General features: G+C 42.4%; 1 protein-coding gene across 1 annotated transcript in view; it reads right to left on the bottom strand.

Moving 5' to 3' along the window:
- aldh4a1 (aldehyde dehydrogenase 4 family, member A1) overlaps positions 1-16,308 on the bottom strand; it is an 81,003-nt gene that overhangs the window by 17,171 nt on the left and 47,524 nt on the right. The window contains exons 2-8 of the mRNA XM_077502078.1: positions 13,549-13,648; positions 13,352-13,444; positions 8,886-8,933; positions 8,630-8,785; positions 8,407-8,556; positions 8,224-8,298; positions 6,659-6,846 (exon numbers count right to left, since the gene is read on the bottom strand). Of these exons, the coding sequence (XP_077358204.1) occupies positions 6,659-6,846; positions 8,224-8,298; positions 8,407-8,556; positions 8,630-8,785; positions 8,886-8,933; positions 13,352-13,444; positions 13,549-13,648 (810 nt within the window). The remainder of the gene's footprint in view (positions 1-6,658; positions 6,847-8,223; positions 8,299-8,406; positions 8,557-8,629; positions 8,786-8,885; positions 8,934-13,351; positions 13,445-13,548; positions 13,649-16,308) is intronic.

A 16,308-nucleotide genomic window follows, 5' to 3' on the forward strand; every position in this document is an offset into this window, starting at 1 on the left:
GGGCTGGGGCGGGGGTGTTCCGGGCGTCTGGGTCGGCTCGCCGACCGGTGTCCGCTCGGGTGGCTTGGGGGTGGCCTTGGTGCTGCCGCGGCCTGGGGGTTTCGGGGGTTGGGGGGGGGGGGGGGGGGCGGTGCTCGCTTTGCTGGACCGCGGTTGACGGCTTTCTTTCTTTGGTGGTGGTCCTTATGCATGCCAGATCCGTCGCACCAGCATCTACTGAAACTCAACAGAAGTAGCCTCTCCCTCCCACAGCCCCTTGAATCAGTGGGTGCTGGTGTCTGTGGATCTCACTTTGCTTTATCTATCCTTCCCTCCTTCCTCTTTTTAGTTTTTCCTCTGGTCACTTGAGATCTCAATTTATTGGAAGTTTGAGGCTTCTGGGGTTGGCATAAGACTCTGGTTTTGTAACCACGCAGGAGGGGTTTTGTTGGTGCTGGATTTCACTTTGATGGATTGGATGTACTGGCTTCTATGGATCTCACTCTGCCTTATCGATCCTTCCCTCCTTCCTCTCTTTAGTTTTTCCTCTGGTCTCTTGAGATCTCGCTAAATTTGCTGGAATTTAGAGGCTTCCGGGGTTGGCGTAAGACTTTGATTTTGTAATCATGGGGAAGGCAGGAAGTGTTTGGTCGGTGCTGGATTTCACTTTGATTTATCTTTCTTTTCTCTTTATTTTTTTTTTCTGACCTTTTCTCTGGTCTCCTGACCATTTAAACTTCACGACTCTGGCAAGATTCTGAAGTACCAGGTTAAGGCGAAGGGTAATGGGATATTTATAAGGCTTTAGGTGAATTAATGAGTATAAATTTATACGTATTTGCACGCACACGCACGCACGCGCACGCACGCACGCACGCACGCAAACGCACACACGCAAACGCACGCACACACAAAAAAAAAAAAAGAGCAATGATGATAAGACGTTGAATCGGTAAGACTACCGAATGAACAATTCTGAGCTCTTAAAAAAAAAAATTAAAAAAAAAACAAAACAAAAAAATAAAAAATAAATATGAAAATAAAATAATAATAATAGCCATAAAATGTCCAAAACGAAATGGGAAAAAAAATCCTAAATTTACAATAAAATGTAAACAAAATTGTCCCAAATGTGAGAAAATTTACATGAAAAAGGCAGGGAGAAAAAAGGAAATAAATTAATAATAATAGCCATAAAATGTCCAAAAAAATGAATGAGAGGCATAAAATTATCTTAATATATCCATAAAAGTGCCAAAAATGTCAGAAATTTGACAGAAATGCCGAAAAGTGTGAAAACAGTACAAAAAAATAATAATTAATTAGCTCTCGGGCCTTCAGTACATTCAACTAACACACCGTTTCCATCATCACAATGTTCAAAAGTTTTGCGGCTACAAACAGATTTTTATTGCATTAATTATTTGACCTAAAACGGGCGGGCGTCGAAGGCCGAAGTCCTGCAGGATTTGGAGGTTTCCCTCTTCCAACACAAGCTGATTCCAATCAACAGGATCATTATCAGGCTTATGCAGAGCTTGTTGATGAGCTGATCATATATCAGCTGTGTTGGAGAAGGGAAACATTCAAAACCTGCACGACTCCGGCCCTCGAGGACCGAGATTGCCCAGCCCTGGCAAATGTCTCTTTTGACAGGAAAAGTTGTTAACCCCTGGTTTACCCAAATCCTTCAGCTCCAATATGTTTGGAAAAAAACAAACATAACTAGAGCTGCGAGCAGCTATAAAGGGCCCTCGCAGCCCGGGCCACGTTGGGGTCCTTGCACGTTGGGGTACTTGCACGTTGGGGTACTTGCACGTTGGGGTACTGGCATATTGGAAGCAAAATTTCTTTGAAAATGGCATAATAAACGTTTACATGTAGAATATTTTTTTGCCAGTGTGTGTGTCAAGCTCAACGGGTTTTGGTGATTGTTAAGACCTGCAAAAATCAGCGTCCTTTTTTATTTTTAGGCAATGAGTTGCCCTGATTGGTATTTTTTTGTAAAAGTGTATATACACATCATCGCTCATTGTACTCATTGCACAATGTTACTTTTATTGTCCAAAAGGGCAATCAAAAATGAATAAAACAAAATGGAAACGTACATACGTTTGGATCGGTGTGAAGCCAGTGAACAATTTGAGTGGTGGAAACTAAAAGAATATTCATAAATGACTTAGTTATCACACTTAGAATGAGTGTACATTTTTTGTACAAAACACCGTATGTGGGGTATTTTTTTTTCATGCCTGAAGGGCTAGGTGGCGCTGCATATATAACTGAATGTTGTCATAGAGATAACTTCAGGCCTTGACGATAAACATACATGTCAAGTTTGGGATTTTTTGGAGCATGTACCGGGGAGTTATCAAGCATATCCTTTTTCATTGCGAAACACACATTTTGATGCCCCGCCCTCATCATATAGTATTTCGAAAAGTCAAAATTTTTCCCTCTGTCGTTGGCTCAGGTCTTGACATGGTCCAGGCCAAGTCTTAACTCAGTCGGATGAAACGTGTAGGAGAAGTGGGCAAAAGTCTGCCCCCTGTGAATGTGCAAAAATCGTCAAAAATGGGACATTCAAAAATTCGTAGCTCACTTCCTGTTCATTTTAGCATATGGGTACAAGAGACTTTTTTGTAGGTCTTGAGCTCCCTCATACACCTAAAAATATTCGTCGTTCTTGCTTAAACGTACAACCGGGGCTGCTTCGTTAAAAATTTCGAGGGGGCGTTATTGAGTCATTTTTTTTTTTAAATAGCACAATCAACAATAAAATATTGCTCATTTTACCAGGCCAGATGTGTGTGCCAAGTTTCAGGAGTTTCTGTGCATGTTTAGACCCTCAAAACTGGCGTTGTTTTCTTGGCGAACAGCGCTTAGCCACGCCCACAGCAATTCGCGAAAACTCACAAACTTCGTGTTGTGACATCATGAAGGCCGAAACCCTCATCTGAGCAAATATGAGGTAGGTCCAGTTAACGTGTTTGGAGAAAAACGTAGAAGAAAATTCGTAAGAAAAAAAATTGCCACTAGGTGGCGCTATCAGTTAGATGAAATTTAAGTTAGTAGATGTCTTTAGAGCTGGACTCTCATCAAATGTGTGAAATTTTGAGAAGATAGGATCATCTCGGTCAGGTTAATGCAGCTTTTATTGTCACGAAAAATCTTCAGACTTTGCGTCACCGTAGCGGCCACGCCCTTTGGCGAAAAGTTACAATATTCGGTGTGGGGCATGATCAACATCTTAAGCCTTTTCTGACCAATTTTCAAATGGATCCCTTCAACAAGCTCAGCACAGTAGCTAAAAACGTAAAGTATGACATTTATTGTAACCACTAGGTGGCGCTATATGTATAACTGAATTTTATCATATAGATGTTTTCAGGCCGTGACTATTACGTTGCCTGAGAAGTTTGAGATTTTTTGGAGCTTGAACATGGGAGTTATTAAGCATTTGCTCTTTCTGGACAAATGAAATTTTAAAGGCAATATTTGATGCCCCGCCCCCGTCATATAGTATTTCAAAAAGGCAAGATGTTTTGCCCAGTTGTTCTCTCAGGTCTTGAGATGATAAATGCCAAGTTTGAAGTCAATTGGATGAAAAATGTTTGCAAAGGGGGAAAAAGCATGACCACAGTGAATGTGCCAAAATAGGCCAAAATTGGACATAAAAAAATTCATAGCTCACTTCCTGTACATTTTAGCTACATGGTCCAAATAGACTTTTTTGTGCGTCTCGGGGTGCTACACGTGCCTGCCAATTTTTGTTGCTCTAGCTCAAACGTGCCGGGCTTGGTTTTTATTTTTCTACGCTAGGGGGCGCTATCGAGTCGCATTGTTATGACGACTTAATAATATCAAATTTTTCGCCGGGCCTGAGGAGTGTGCAAAGTTCGGTCAGTTTTCGTGAATGTTTAGGTACCCAAAATCGCGATCGTTTGCGGAGAATAAAGAAGAAGAAGAAGAAGAAGAAGAAGAATAACTAGAGCTGCGAGCAGCTATAAAGGGCCCTCGCAGCCCGGGCCACGTTGGGGTCCTTGCACGTTGGGGTACTTGCACGTTGGGGTACTGGCACATTGGGGTACTGGCATATTGGAAGCAAAATTTCTTTGAAAATGGCATAATAAACGTTTACATGTAGAATATTTTTTTGCCAGTGTGTGTATCAAGCTCAACGGGTTTTGGTGATTGTTAAGACCTGCAAAAATCAGCGTCCTTTTTTATTTTTAGGCAATGAGTTGCCCTGATTGGTATTTTTTTGTAAAAGTGTATATACACATCATCGCTCGTTGTACTCATTGCACAATGTTACTTTTATTGTCCAAAGGGGCAATCAAAAATGAATAAAACAAAATGGAAACGTACATACGTTTGGATCGGTGTGAAGCCAGTGAACAATTTGAGTGGTGGAAACTAAAAGAATATTCATAAATGACTTAGTTATCACACTTAGAATGAGTGTACATTTTTTGTACAAAATACCGTATGTGGGGTATTTTTTTAATTTTTTTTATATAAGCCTCAACGGCTAGGTGGCGCTGTATTTATAACTGAATGTTGTCATAGAGATACCTTCAGGCCTTGATTATAAGCATACATGTCAAGTGTGGGATTTTTTTTGTAGCATGTACCGTGGAGTTATTAAGCATATCCTTCATTCACGATATTGCTTTTAATGTCCATAGAGGCTATCAAAAATAAATAAAAATATATATATGTTTGGATAAGTCTGATGCCAGTGAACATTTTGAGTGGTGGAAACTAAAAGAATATTCATAAATGACTTCGTTATCACACTTAGAATGAGTTTACATTTTTTGTACAAAATACCGTATGTGGGGTATTTTTTTTTCATGCCTCAAGGGCTAGGTGGCGCTGCATATATAACTGAATGTTGTCATAGAGATAACTTCAGGCCTTGACGATAAACATACATGTCAAGTTTGGGATTTTTTGGAGCATGTACCGGGGAGTTATCAAGCATATCCTTTTTCATTGCGAAACACAAATTTTGATGCCCCGCCCTCATCATATAGTATTTCGAAAAGTCAAAATTTTTCCGCCTGTCGTTGGCTCAGGTCTTGACATGGTCCAGGCCAAGTCTTAACTCAGTCGGATGAAACGTGTAGGAGAGGTGGGCAAAAGTCTGCCCCCTGTGAATGTGCAAAAATCGTCAAAAATGGGCCATTCAAAAATTCGTAGCTCACTTCCTGTTCATTTTAGCATATGGGTACAAGAGACATTTTTTGTAGGTCTTGGGCTCCCTCATACACCTGAAAATATTCGTCGTTCTTGCTTAAACGTACAACCGGGGCTGCTTCGTTAAAAATTTCGAGGGGGCGCTATTGAGTCATTTTTGTAAAAATAGCACAATCAACAATAAAATATTGCTCATTTTACCAGGCCAGATGTGTGTGCCAAGTTTCAGGAGTTTCTGTGCATGTTTAGACCCTCAAAACTGGCGTTGTTTTCTTGGCGAACAGCGCTTAGCCACGCCCACAGCAATTCGCGAAAACTCACAAACTTCGTGTTGTGACATCATGAAGGCCGAAACCCTCATCTGAGCAAATATGAGGTAGGTCCAGTTAACGTGTTTGGAGAAAAACGTAGAAGAAAATTCGTAAGAAAAAAAATTGCCACTAGGTGGCGCTATCAGTTAGATGAAATGTAAGTTAGTAGATGTCTTTAGAGCTGGACTCTCATCAAATGTGTGAAATTTTGAGAAGATAGGATCATCTCGGTCAAGTTAATGCAGCTTTTATTTTCACGAAAAATCTTCAGACTTTGCGTCACCGTAGCGGCCACGCCCTTTGGCGAAAAGTTACAATATTCGGTGTGGGGCATGATCAACATCTTAAGGCTTTTCTGACCAATTTTCAACTGGATCCCTTCAACGAGCTCAGCACAGTAGCTAAAAACGTAAAGTATGACATTTATTGTAACCACTAGGTGGCGCTATATGTATAACTGAATTTTGTCATATAGATGTTTTCAGGCCGTGACTATTACGTTGCCTGAGAAGTTTGAGATTTTTTGGAGCTTGTACATGGGAGTTATTCAGCATTTGCTCTTTCTGGACAAATGAAATTTTAAAGGCAATATTTGATGCCCCGCCCCCGTCATATAGTATTTCGAAAAGGCAAGACTTTTTGCCCAGCTGTTCTCTTAGGTCTTGAGATGATAAATACCAAGTTTGAAGTCAATGGGATGAAAAATGTTTGCATAGGGGGAAAAAGCATGACCACAGTGAATGTGCCAAAATAGGCCAAAATTGGACATTAAAAAATTCATAGCTCACTTCCTGTACATTTTAGCTACATGGTCCCAATAGACTTTTTTGTGCGTCTCGGGGTGCTACACGTGCCTGCCAATTTTTGTTGCTCTAGCTCAAACGTGCCGGGCTTGGTTTTTATTTTTCTATGCTAGGGGGCGCTATAGAGTCGCGTTGTTATAACGACTTCATAATATCAAATTTTTCGCCGGGCCTGAGGAGTGTGCAAAGTTCGGTGAGTTTTCGTGAATGTTTAGATACCCAAAATCGCGATCGTTTGCGGAGAATAAAGAAGAAGAAGAAGAAGAAGAAGAAGAAGAAGAAGAAGAAGAATTTTTACAAAAACAATAGGGACCTCGCAGCGGTCGCTGCTCGGGCCCTAAAAATGAAAGACGTTCTTACGGGACACTGCCGGTGAAGTTGATTCCCGCCAGGTGCTCGGAGGACGTGACGGCGTCTCCGAAGACAGGCCCGTCGGCCGGCAGGAACTGGATGATGTCGGGTGGGAGGCCGCATTCGCGCAGGATCCGGTACACGGCGTAGCTCGCCGACATGGCCGTGTCGCTGGGCTTCCACAGGACCACGTTACCCTGAATGCCAACGCACACAAACATTCACACGTGTCTGAAGTTGGTTATTCTAAGTTTTGGAATTTTTCATTTCACTTAGTTTCGATTTCATTTTGAGTTTTGTTTTTTTTAAATTCAGTTAGTTTTAATTCGTTTTAAGGTTGTTCTGTTAGTTTTGATTAGTTTTAGTTATTTAATAAATTTTTCGTTTTAGTTTTTAGTTAGTTTCAGTATTAGTTTAGTTTTTTTTTAATGTGTAAGACTTGTGCGAAATATGCAAAAACAGCATGGGAGCTAGAGTGTGCCATCTAAGGCACCCCACAATTCGATTATATTATGATTAAGGGTGATATGATTCGATTATTGAATGATCATCACGATTACCCCGATTTTCGATACATCTTTTTTTCCCCCTTTCAGGATTTTTTTCTTACTTTGTGGCTACTTCATGCTTCTATGGTATATTTGTCAGCATTCATTAATTAAAGTACCCAAACAAATGTATGTCCATTACTTTTTATTTCCAATCACCAAATGATCCAACAGGAATGATGGAAACATGCCCATACAACACAAAGCTGCCTATAAGATGCTCGTTTTCACAAGAAGGTGCAAAAACAATTGTTTCAAAGGTAGTACTTTTCAAAAATAGATTTCTCTATTACAATAAAATAAAATTTGCTCTAGTGGAATGAATTCCACATTTTCTGGATAATATTAAACATAAAGTGCCTTTAGAAATAAATAAGACTTCTTTTAACCAAAATACTGTTTTCACAGATTTCTGTACTTTTCCAAAAAAAACGCTTAATTTCACTCATTCAGCGAATGCAGTTTGAATCAACAAAAGATAGCTTATTCAGCTTCACAAGCATATTACGTTCACCTTCATCTGACCATTAGTGTGGATTTGAAATATAGAAGGGCCAAAAGATGACTTGTGAAAATTAAACTGCACTTAAACAAACTAGCCACCAGAGGGTGCTAGAACTGCAGAAATAGAAATCAACCTGACTTTTTGAACAGATGTGCTGCTTTTAATATCCTGGCATGACGACGATATGGTGGCAGTTTTAATATCGCAATATCACGATAGTTCTGGTATCGTTACATCCTTAATAATGATAGTTTTGTAAATGTAAAATGTAGTTTCAGTTTTTTTTTTTTTTAAAGACATTTTCATTTTTATTTTATTTCGTTAATGAAATTGTTTTTTAATTTAATTTTAGTTTTTTGTTAGTTTTAGCTAACTAAAATAACCTTGGTCTGAATATTCACCAAGCTCAGCGAAGAGCTTTTCGCTTCGCCGTCAAACGCAAATAGTGGACTTGAAACTCGCACGTGCTTTTCTTCACGTTAAGGAAAGAAAGGGTGGAAAACCTTTCCTGTCCAACTCACCATGACGGCTGGTGTTGCCGCCAAGTTCCCGCCGATGGCGGTGAAGTTAAATGGCGCCACGGCGGCCACGAAGCCCTGATGGCAAAAGGGGGAAAAAAAAAAAAAAGAGAAGACGAAACGGGTTATCAAGACAAGCGAGTATCGAGGACAGAGAGACGTGGACGGACGGTGTACGCGCAATACCTCCAGGCCCCGGTAGATGGCGTTGTTGGTGCTGCCCTCTGAGTTGAGCGGCTGCGTGGCCTCCAGCTCCACAGCGTGTTTGGCGTTAAAGCGGAAAAAGTCGACGAGCTCGGCCGCCGCGTCGATCTCTGCCTGGATCACCGTTTTGCCCTGGAAGCCCACCAGCGCCGGCTCTTTAGCATCTTAGCGGGTAAAGCTAAAAGCAAAGCGTGTCGGCGTCTACCTGTCCGATCATGGTCTTGGCCAGCACTTCGCCTCGTTTGGGTCCGCTGATGACGTCCGCCGCCTTGAAGAGGACGCTCGCTCGGTCCTGGACGGGTTTCAGGTCCCACTCGCGCCGCGCCGCCACCGAGGCGGCGATGGCTTTCTGGATCAGGTCCTGCAGGCATGCACGCACCTCAAATTCATCTCAACTTTTTTGCATGCTCGGCTTGTCAAACTTTCATCATCTGAGGCCCGATTGAGAAGCAAATTGTCACCTTGTCGGCGTAGCAGAACTTGGCAACTTTGTGGGCGTGATTGAAGGGCTTGAAAAAGAAGAGACGAGATTGGACATCAAATGATGGATTGACACTGATTCATATATATGACTGGATAGGCGATAGGCCAAGACTTTTGAAGTCGCTAGGCGGCCATATTGGTCCTCCCAAGAAACGTTTCTCGGCATACCATCCTATATATTTACAGTATCGAAATTGGAGAACATTTGAGACAGTACTTATGCTGCGTTCTCACCAAAAGCGAGGGACGGCGATTCGGCGGCGCGTTTGCATTGTAGTCAATGGAGTTCGCGCGCAACGAAAAGTGAATGGAAAGTGCGTGGGGCGGTGCGGAGGACGCGTTTCCCGCGTTGGGACGCCGTGAGCAGCAGAGAAAATCCGCACATTCGCATGTTCGTCGAAGTTAAATTTTTTTTTACTTTTTTCGCGTTTCGCCTCGCGGTAGCCAATCGGCTTCGAGTACGGGCCACGTCACACACAGCGTCCTCTCTATTGTCACCCCGAGCGCAACAACACGGCCAGCCGTGACTGAATGATCAAGAAAGTGCTGGTAAGTCTGTTTACTTGCTTTTTCAGAAGTGCTTATTATTAACGCCAAAGCTATTTTTAGCTCAAATGCCGGCCGCCCGATTGCCACTAAAAAAGTGAAAGTGGGGGGGCGCTGGTGAGCGGCGACATGTAAAGACGTGTAGTGACGCACCTCCGCAGGGATACGCTACTTTTTCATAAAAATACCACAATATTTGCCATTGAAGCATAACGTTCTGTCACCTGGAGCACTAGAGTGAAGTTAGACACTGCCTGAAACGACTCTTCTACAATGTCCGGAACAAGAGGGGGCAAAAAGTCCGAGGCCACGGGGCTGCTGCTAGCCATGCTACATCCCCTGACACAGCCATGCTAATGACTGCCATTGCTAATTCTGAACAAAATGTGGTCGCCAAAATCACCGCGCTGGATTCCAAGGTTGAAAGTAAATGCCACACACTCAACAACATGATCGACTCACTCCGTAGCCAGTTCATTGACCAGATTGATGGGATTCGGTCGGAACTGTGTGCTAAAATCGCGCCGATTGACGCTAGCCTTGTGGCTCACCGGGAGCGGCTAACTAGCCTGGAAGACGCCACAAACACATACTCCGACAATGTTGTGGACTTGGAGGCACAAGTTAAGGAGTTAAAAGAGACGGTGTCAGCCCTGTCTGCAAAGACCGAAGACCTTGAGGGGAGGCAGCGCAGATGCAATGCCAGATTATTTGGGATTCGTGAACATTTTGAATCCAGGACCAGTCCTGCCTCCTCCGTGGCTAAACTACTACAGGAGGCTTTGGGCCTAGACGCCGCTCCTACATTGGACCGGGCACATCGCAGTCTTCAGCCTGCGCCTGGACAAGGACAGAGACCCAGGCCGTTCATTATTAAGTTTCATTATTATCAGGAGAAGATGGAGGTGCTCCGTAAAGCAGAGCAGAAGAGCCCATTGACCGAAAACGGCGACAGGATTTCCATCTTCCCGGATCTGCCTTCCACTGTGGTGAAGAGGAGAGGAACTTTCAAAGAAGTTAAAGATCTACTTCGTGGCTGCCGCGACATGAAATTTGGGATGCTGTATCCAGCGAAGCTGAGGATCACCTCTCACCTGGGGAAGAAAGTTTTCACCGACCCAGCTGAGGCCAAAACCTACATCAAGAATCAGCTTCTACGTGCGGGTGATCAACACAAAGAGGACTGAGTATCCTGTTTAATTGCTGCTACTGGGCGAATGACTGAATACACCTTAAATATTAGTTTGTACTATATTCAAGTCACTGATGTTCCCTAGTTTAGATCACACAATTAATCCACATGCTATTAAATTTATTTCATGCAGCGCACCTCTCGTCTCGCGCTCGGGAGACACTTGGTCCCTCGCCCGAGGTTGTGGTAGCTGTAAACATCTTTTCAGATGGAGTCCGTGAGCAAAAGTAATACACGAAACAGGAGACGTCTTTTGCCTTTCTCAGTCGGTCACCACACTGCCCTGCACGTTGGATCAACGGGTACAGGGAGGCCCCTCCTTTATTTTTCTTTAACAACACAATGCACGTAACCTTCCGCACAACAAAAGAGTGCCAACATAACAACACACACTCAGTCAGTGGCAAACATCGTACTCAACAACCTCAAAAAAGGAGAAAATAGTGCCACGGCTGTTTAGTCCCAGGAAAGAAGTGAAAGTTGTTGGCGGTTCTCACTTTTTGTTGACTCGCTAAAGTGCTCCACTTCCTTGTTCACCAAGGGACACGCCTCCTCCGCTCCGGTGAGCACGAAAGCGCGAATGAGCAGCAACCGTTCCAAAAACACTCGACGCGGTGAAACGCTTACGAAGGAAACGTTCCAGTTCGCCTTTTCGGATTTGGTGAGAACGTAGCATTAGTAGAAACAACATCATTTATCATGTTTTCAATTTGTTGAACATAAACAAGAGGACTTCAGATATTTTACTACTTGCCTTAAATACATGTATAAATTATTTGCTGAATGATGTTTAGTACAGGAGGAAACTTATATATATATATATATATATATATATATATATATATATATTAATAATTATAACTGTAATTCAACAAAAGATGCATCTACCAAATCTAATATTGTGGTCTAAGGAACAGAGCCATAAAAGAAAAAGGGAGTCTTCAACGCAGTACATACCATCCACTCATTAAGTTTTCTCTCTTTTTTTTTTTTTTTTTGTTTTACTTAATACTGACTTAGTTATTATATTGTCTATCTATCTAGCCATTTTGCCATCCATCCATCCATCTATCCATTTTCTTAACCGCTTATTCCTCACAAGTAGGGCTGGGCGATATGGACCAAAACTCATATCCCAATATATTTTGGCTTAATATCGATATACGATATATATATTTTCTCCCCCCCGCAAGAAAATTCTGAGTTGAAGCTAAATATAACATGTCATGAATAGTTTTATTTAGGGATGTATATTTTAGCCGATAAAAAGGTCTGATATATTGATTAATGTCTGTACACTGTTTGCAACACAAGCAGCCTACAATAGACCAAGTCGCGCTGCTTACGTCAGGTATAGACCACGTCGCGCTAATTACATCATCTATCACGCCTCTCGTTCTTGTAGAACGGCCATCGGGAAAAAAATAATAATAATAAAAAAAATAAATAATAATAATAAAAAAAGACCGGCCGCCCCACACTACTGTAGTAGACTACCACATAGCAATCAACATGTCCTCCTCACCAGTGTGGTGTTTTTTCTTCTCCATGGCAGAAGATCAAAACATTTTCAGCAAGGATTCTAAGAGGGGGAAAGAAGGCTTTTGCTCACCTGAAAATCCGTCATGGCAGAGCCGTTTTGAATGAACGTGAATGACGGAGCGGCTGCAGTAGCAGCTAATGGCGCTAAGCTAAAAAACCAGCAAGGCAGCAAGAAGGCTAAAGCCATGAACGCCAAAGTGATGGCATTCATAGCGCTAGACAAGCAGCCGTTTTCTGTAGCTGACCCACGTTTTTGAGAGTTAATAGCACATTTGGAGCAACCAAATTATTTGTAATATGGCAGTAGGGTTATTATAGTTTGGGAATTTTTCATTTTAGTTAGTTTTGATTAGTTTTCAGGTTGTTATTATTATTATTTTTTAGTTTAGTTCTTTAAAAAATGCTTAGTTTTAGATTAGTTTGTTAGTTTCAGTATTAGTATTAGCATTTTTTTTTTTAATGTGTATTACTTATGTGCAATATTTAAAAAACGCCATTGGAGCAACATCATCTGAAGGTGCTTTTCGATTGGCTGCTGCTAGATGACGTCACTTCTGTGTGACATACCTTCAAATGTCATTATTCCGGTTGATATCAAAATAAATCTACTAAAAATCACATTTAAAATCATCCCCAAAGGTTCATGCATTAAATTAATTACTAAAGACTAAAACGAAGGACATGTTTGCTATAATTATAGTTAGTTTTGTAAATATAAAATGTAGTTTCAGTTAGTTTTCGTTTTTTAAAAAGCATTTTCGTTTTTATTTTTTTTCGGTAACTACATTGTTTTTTTTATTTTATTTTAGTTTTATTTTTTTCCATTAGTTTTAGTTAACTAAAATAATTAAATGCACCTGTTTTTCGATACCCTCCCTTCTTACTTTGACCATCTCCAAACATTTTTGTTTTGTTTATTTTATTTGAACTGAGTAAAATGCCACTTTTTAGCATATGTTGAGGGCCACTGAAAAATGGATGGCGGGCCACAAATGGCTCCCGGGCCGTAGTTTGGACAACCCTGGTTTATACTGTAGTCTGCTTCGAGAGGTGGGAGGAGCAAGATGGCTATGACTTCAACGGTTTGCACTGGCGTGTATGGGCTATCCAGTCATATACACAGGTCAGTGTGGCTTGCGTACGACGAGGCTCAGGCAGACTCACAGACAGCTGGTATCGGACATCTCCGGTCCAAACGTGCTCATTTCCGACCACGCAGGGGATCTCCTCCGTACTGGACTTGAGCCGCTCCAGTGCCTGAGCAGGCGTCGGTTACATTCGCACGCACACACGCACGCATAAACGCACACACGTTGGATTGGCACACTTGGCTGTGGAAACGTGCCGGACGGCAAGGAGACCTGCAGGAGTTGCTGTCTTTCGGGACTTCCGGCCTTGAAGTGCAGGACGGGCTCGTTCCTCACCGACACGCTGGCGCGGCGGGCCCAACAGGCTTTCAAACTAAAAGCACAACAAGACACAAGTTGGGCTTGCGCAGGTCAGCCAAATTGGAAGTTTGTCGGGACCGAGCCTCACTGCACTTATTGGAAATGCTCGATATGCATCAAAACGCAGCCGTTTTGCTCCATCCCATCTCAGGGGGCGGCCATTTTGCAACTTGCTCTCGACTGAGGATGACATTACAGTTGCTCAGGCAACGACCAATCACAGCTCACCTGTTTTGTGAAGCTGAGCTGTAATTGGGTGTTACCTGTGATGTCATTTCCACTTCATAGCAAGTGGTAAAATGGCCGCCGGCTGCATTTTGCTGCTTCACTCAGATTCCACTACTTCCGGCAAGATGGCGGATTGAGCAACAGTGTTTGTTTTTAGCTCCTGGAGTTAAGTCCCAACGTTAAGTTGAAAGTTGTTAACAATCCACTTTGAAATTACGGAATTCACGATAAGAGAGTTATTAAACCCGGCAAACTTGTGATGGACACCAGAGGTTCGAAATCCTCGCCGAATGTCGCACGAAAGGGGAAGGGAGAAATGGCAGAGCACGATTACGCCATGGATACCTCGAAGATGAATAAGCGGAACCGCAGTTGCGCATTGGGCCCAACGACACCAGTGAAGAATCCTGCAGATAAAAAGGCCAAGTCTGGTGAGGAAAATACTCAAGTTTCTAACAACGCATTATTGGAAGCTATACGTAAATTTGAAAGCCGAATGGAGGCGCAACTGGTGGATTTGAGAGAACAAACAAGGCAATGCAGCGAGATGTGGGCTAGCTTAGCCAAGACGGTCGAATTCAACGGTGAGGTAAAAGAGTGATAGAATAAAGTTGAGGCTCTGGACAAGCAAAATACCCTGCTTGAAAGCGACAACAGAGATTTGAAGGACAGAATGAGAGAACAGGAACGGTACAGAATGAGGTGGTGTCTCCGCATTAAAGGCCTGGAGGAGAAATTAGGCGAAGATATCCTAATGCAAGATGTTGAAATCCTCAGAGAAATTGCTCCGGACTTGGAGATGAAGCAGTAGATATCCATAGGATGGGGAGGAAGATGGACAATAAAGTTAGGTATGTCATCGTGTTGTTTGCCAAAAGATGGATGAAAGAAGAGGTCTGGCGTCGGGCCAAGAATTTGCAGGTGTGCAACTTGCAAGGAGAAAAAGATATATTTTGCTAAGATGCTACCACGGGAGGACTGGGAGGAGAGGAGACATCTTTGGCCACAAACTGAACAAGCGAGAAGAGCGGGGAAGATGGCCTTCTTCAAGGGACCACACAGATTCATCAAAGGACGAGGGATCAACTATAAGTGAAGAATTTAAAATAAAAATGTTATAAAGTGGAAATTTTGGATGGGATGTTAAATACTGTTTAGTTTCGGTTCGCTCATTATCTGAGGAAGTAACGTACAAGAGGCTTGCAGTTGCAGCTTTTTTCATTCTATTTTTTATTTTTCTTTAGAGTTCATGGAAAATATAAAACTTTTATTTGGTTCATTGAATGTAAGAGGACTTAAGGACATTGTGAAGAGGAACACACTATATTTGTTTTGTAAAGGACAAAAATCCAATTGTTTATTTTTACAGGAGACCATTTTACAGATCTTCTACACATCTTTTTGGACCAATCAATGGGGAATCCGAATATTATTCAGCCACGGATCAAACAGGTCAGGAGGTGTGGCTATTTGTTTCAATGGATTTCCAGGAGATATAGGTCGCTTGCACATGTCGTCACTTCCGCCTCGGATTTCTCGTAGTCGCCATGCTGGGTGGCCTCCATTTACGTAGCGATTCGGTCTAACACGTATCTATCACGTTTGTTTTCTGCGTTTAAAATGGTACATTGTTGCTGCATCGTTGGCTGTTCGAACAAAGCCAAGGGGGAAAATGGTTGGTCTTTTTTCCGAATTCCGAAAATAATTAGGAACCAGGGCCTGGAGACAGAGTGCGGACTCCGGAGGGAAGTCGTTACTTTGGGCTCGTGTGTGCAGCCATCACTTTGTGAGCGGTAAGCTTGTTTACCTTTATTTAATGCATGAGGATTAATAACGTTTCGACCGCCCATATATGGGCAAGTTGCTTATGTTTTGGATTCATGAGCAAGCAAGTTCGGTAGTACAAGCTGGCTAGCGGACGTTAGCCGAAAGCTAACATCGAACATTTTCACCCAAGTAGTGCCAGTGCAAAGTGTTTACTGCTGAAATTGGATTGATTAGTCTTGGGCTTTTAATGCCGATAACATGTTTTTTGGTGGCAAAATGTAAACTTGGAAAAAAAAGAGACAGAAGGGGCTGATGCAAGAAAACAGACCCCCGGGGGTGATGCAAGAAAACAGACCCCCGGTAGCCTACACATCATGCTAAAGAACTTATTCACGGCCACCCTACTGCGGTAAAATAACCAGTCTTTCCATATTTTATTTGTTTATATATTTGTTTATTTTAACAGGTCGCCCTGCGCCCGTTTTTCTGTCCAATCATCCCGACTGGGCTCCAACATTAAAGTTGGGTCCCAAGTTACAACATCTGTCTCAGCCCAGTCGGTGCCAAGATATGAACGTGCACAGGAGAGACAAGCAAAGAAAAGACGACTCGAAGTGGCAGAGATTGTTGCAGTTATGCAGCCAGATGGCTCCAGTAACCTGTACCCTCAAGTACTGC

The sequence above is a fragment of the Festucalex cinctus genome, chromosome 17, assembly GCF_051991245.1.
Source record: "Festucalex cinctus isolate MCC-2025b chromosome 17, RoL_Fcin_1.0, whole genome shotgun sequence".
NCBI classification, from domain to species: Eukaryota; Metazoa; Chordata; class Actinopteri; order Syngnathiformes; family Syngnathidae; genus Festucalex; species Festucalex cinctus.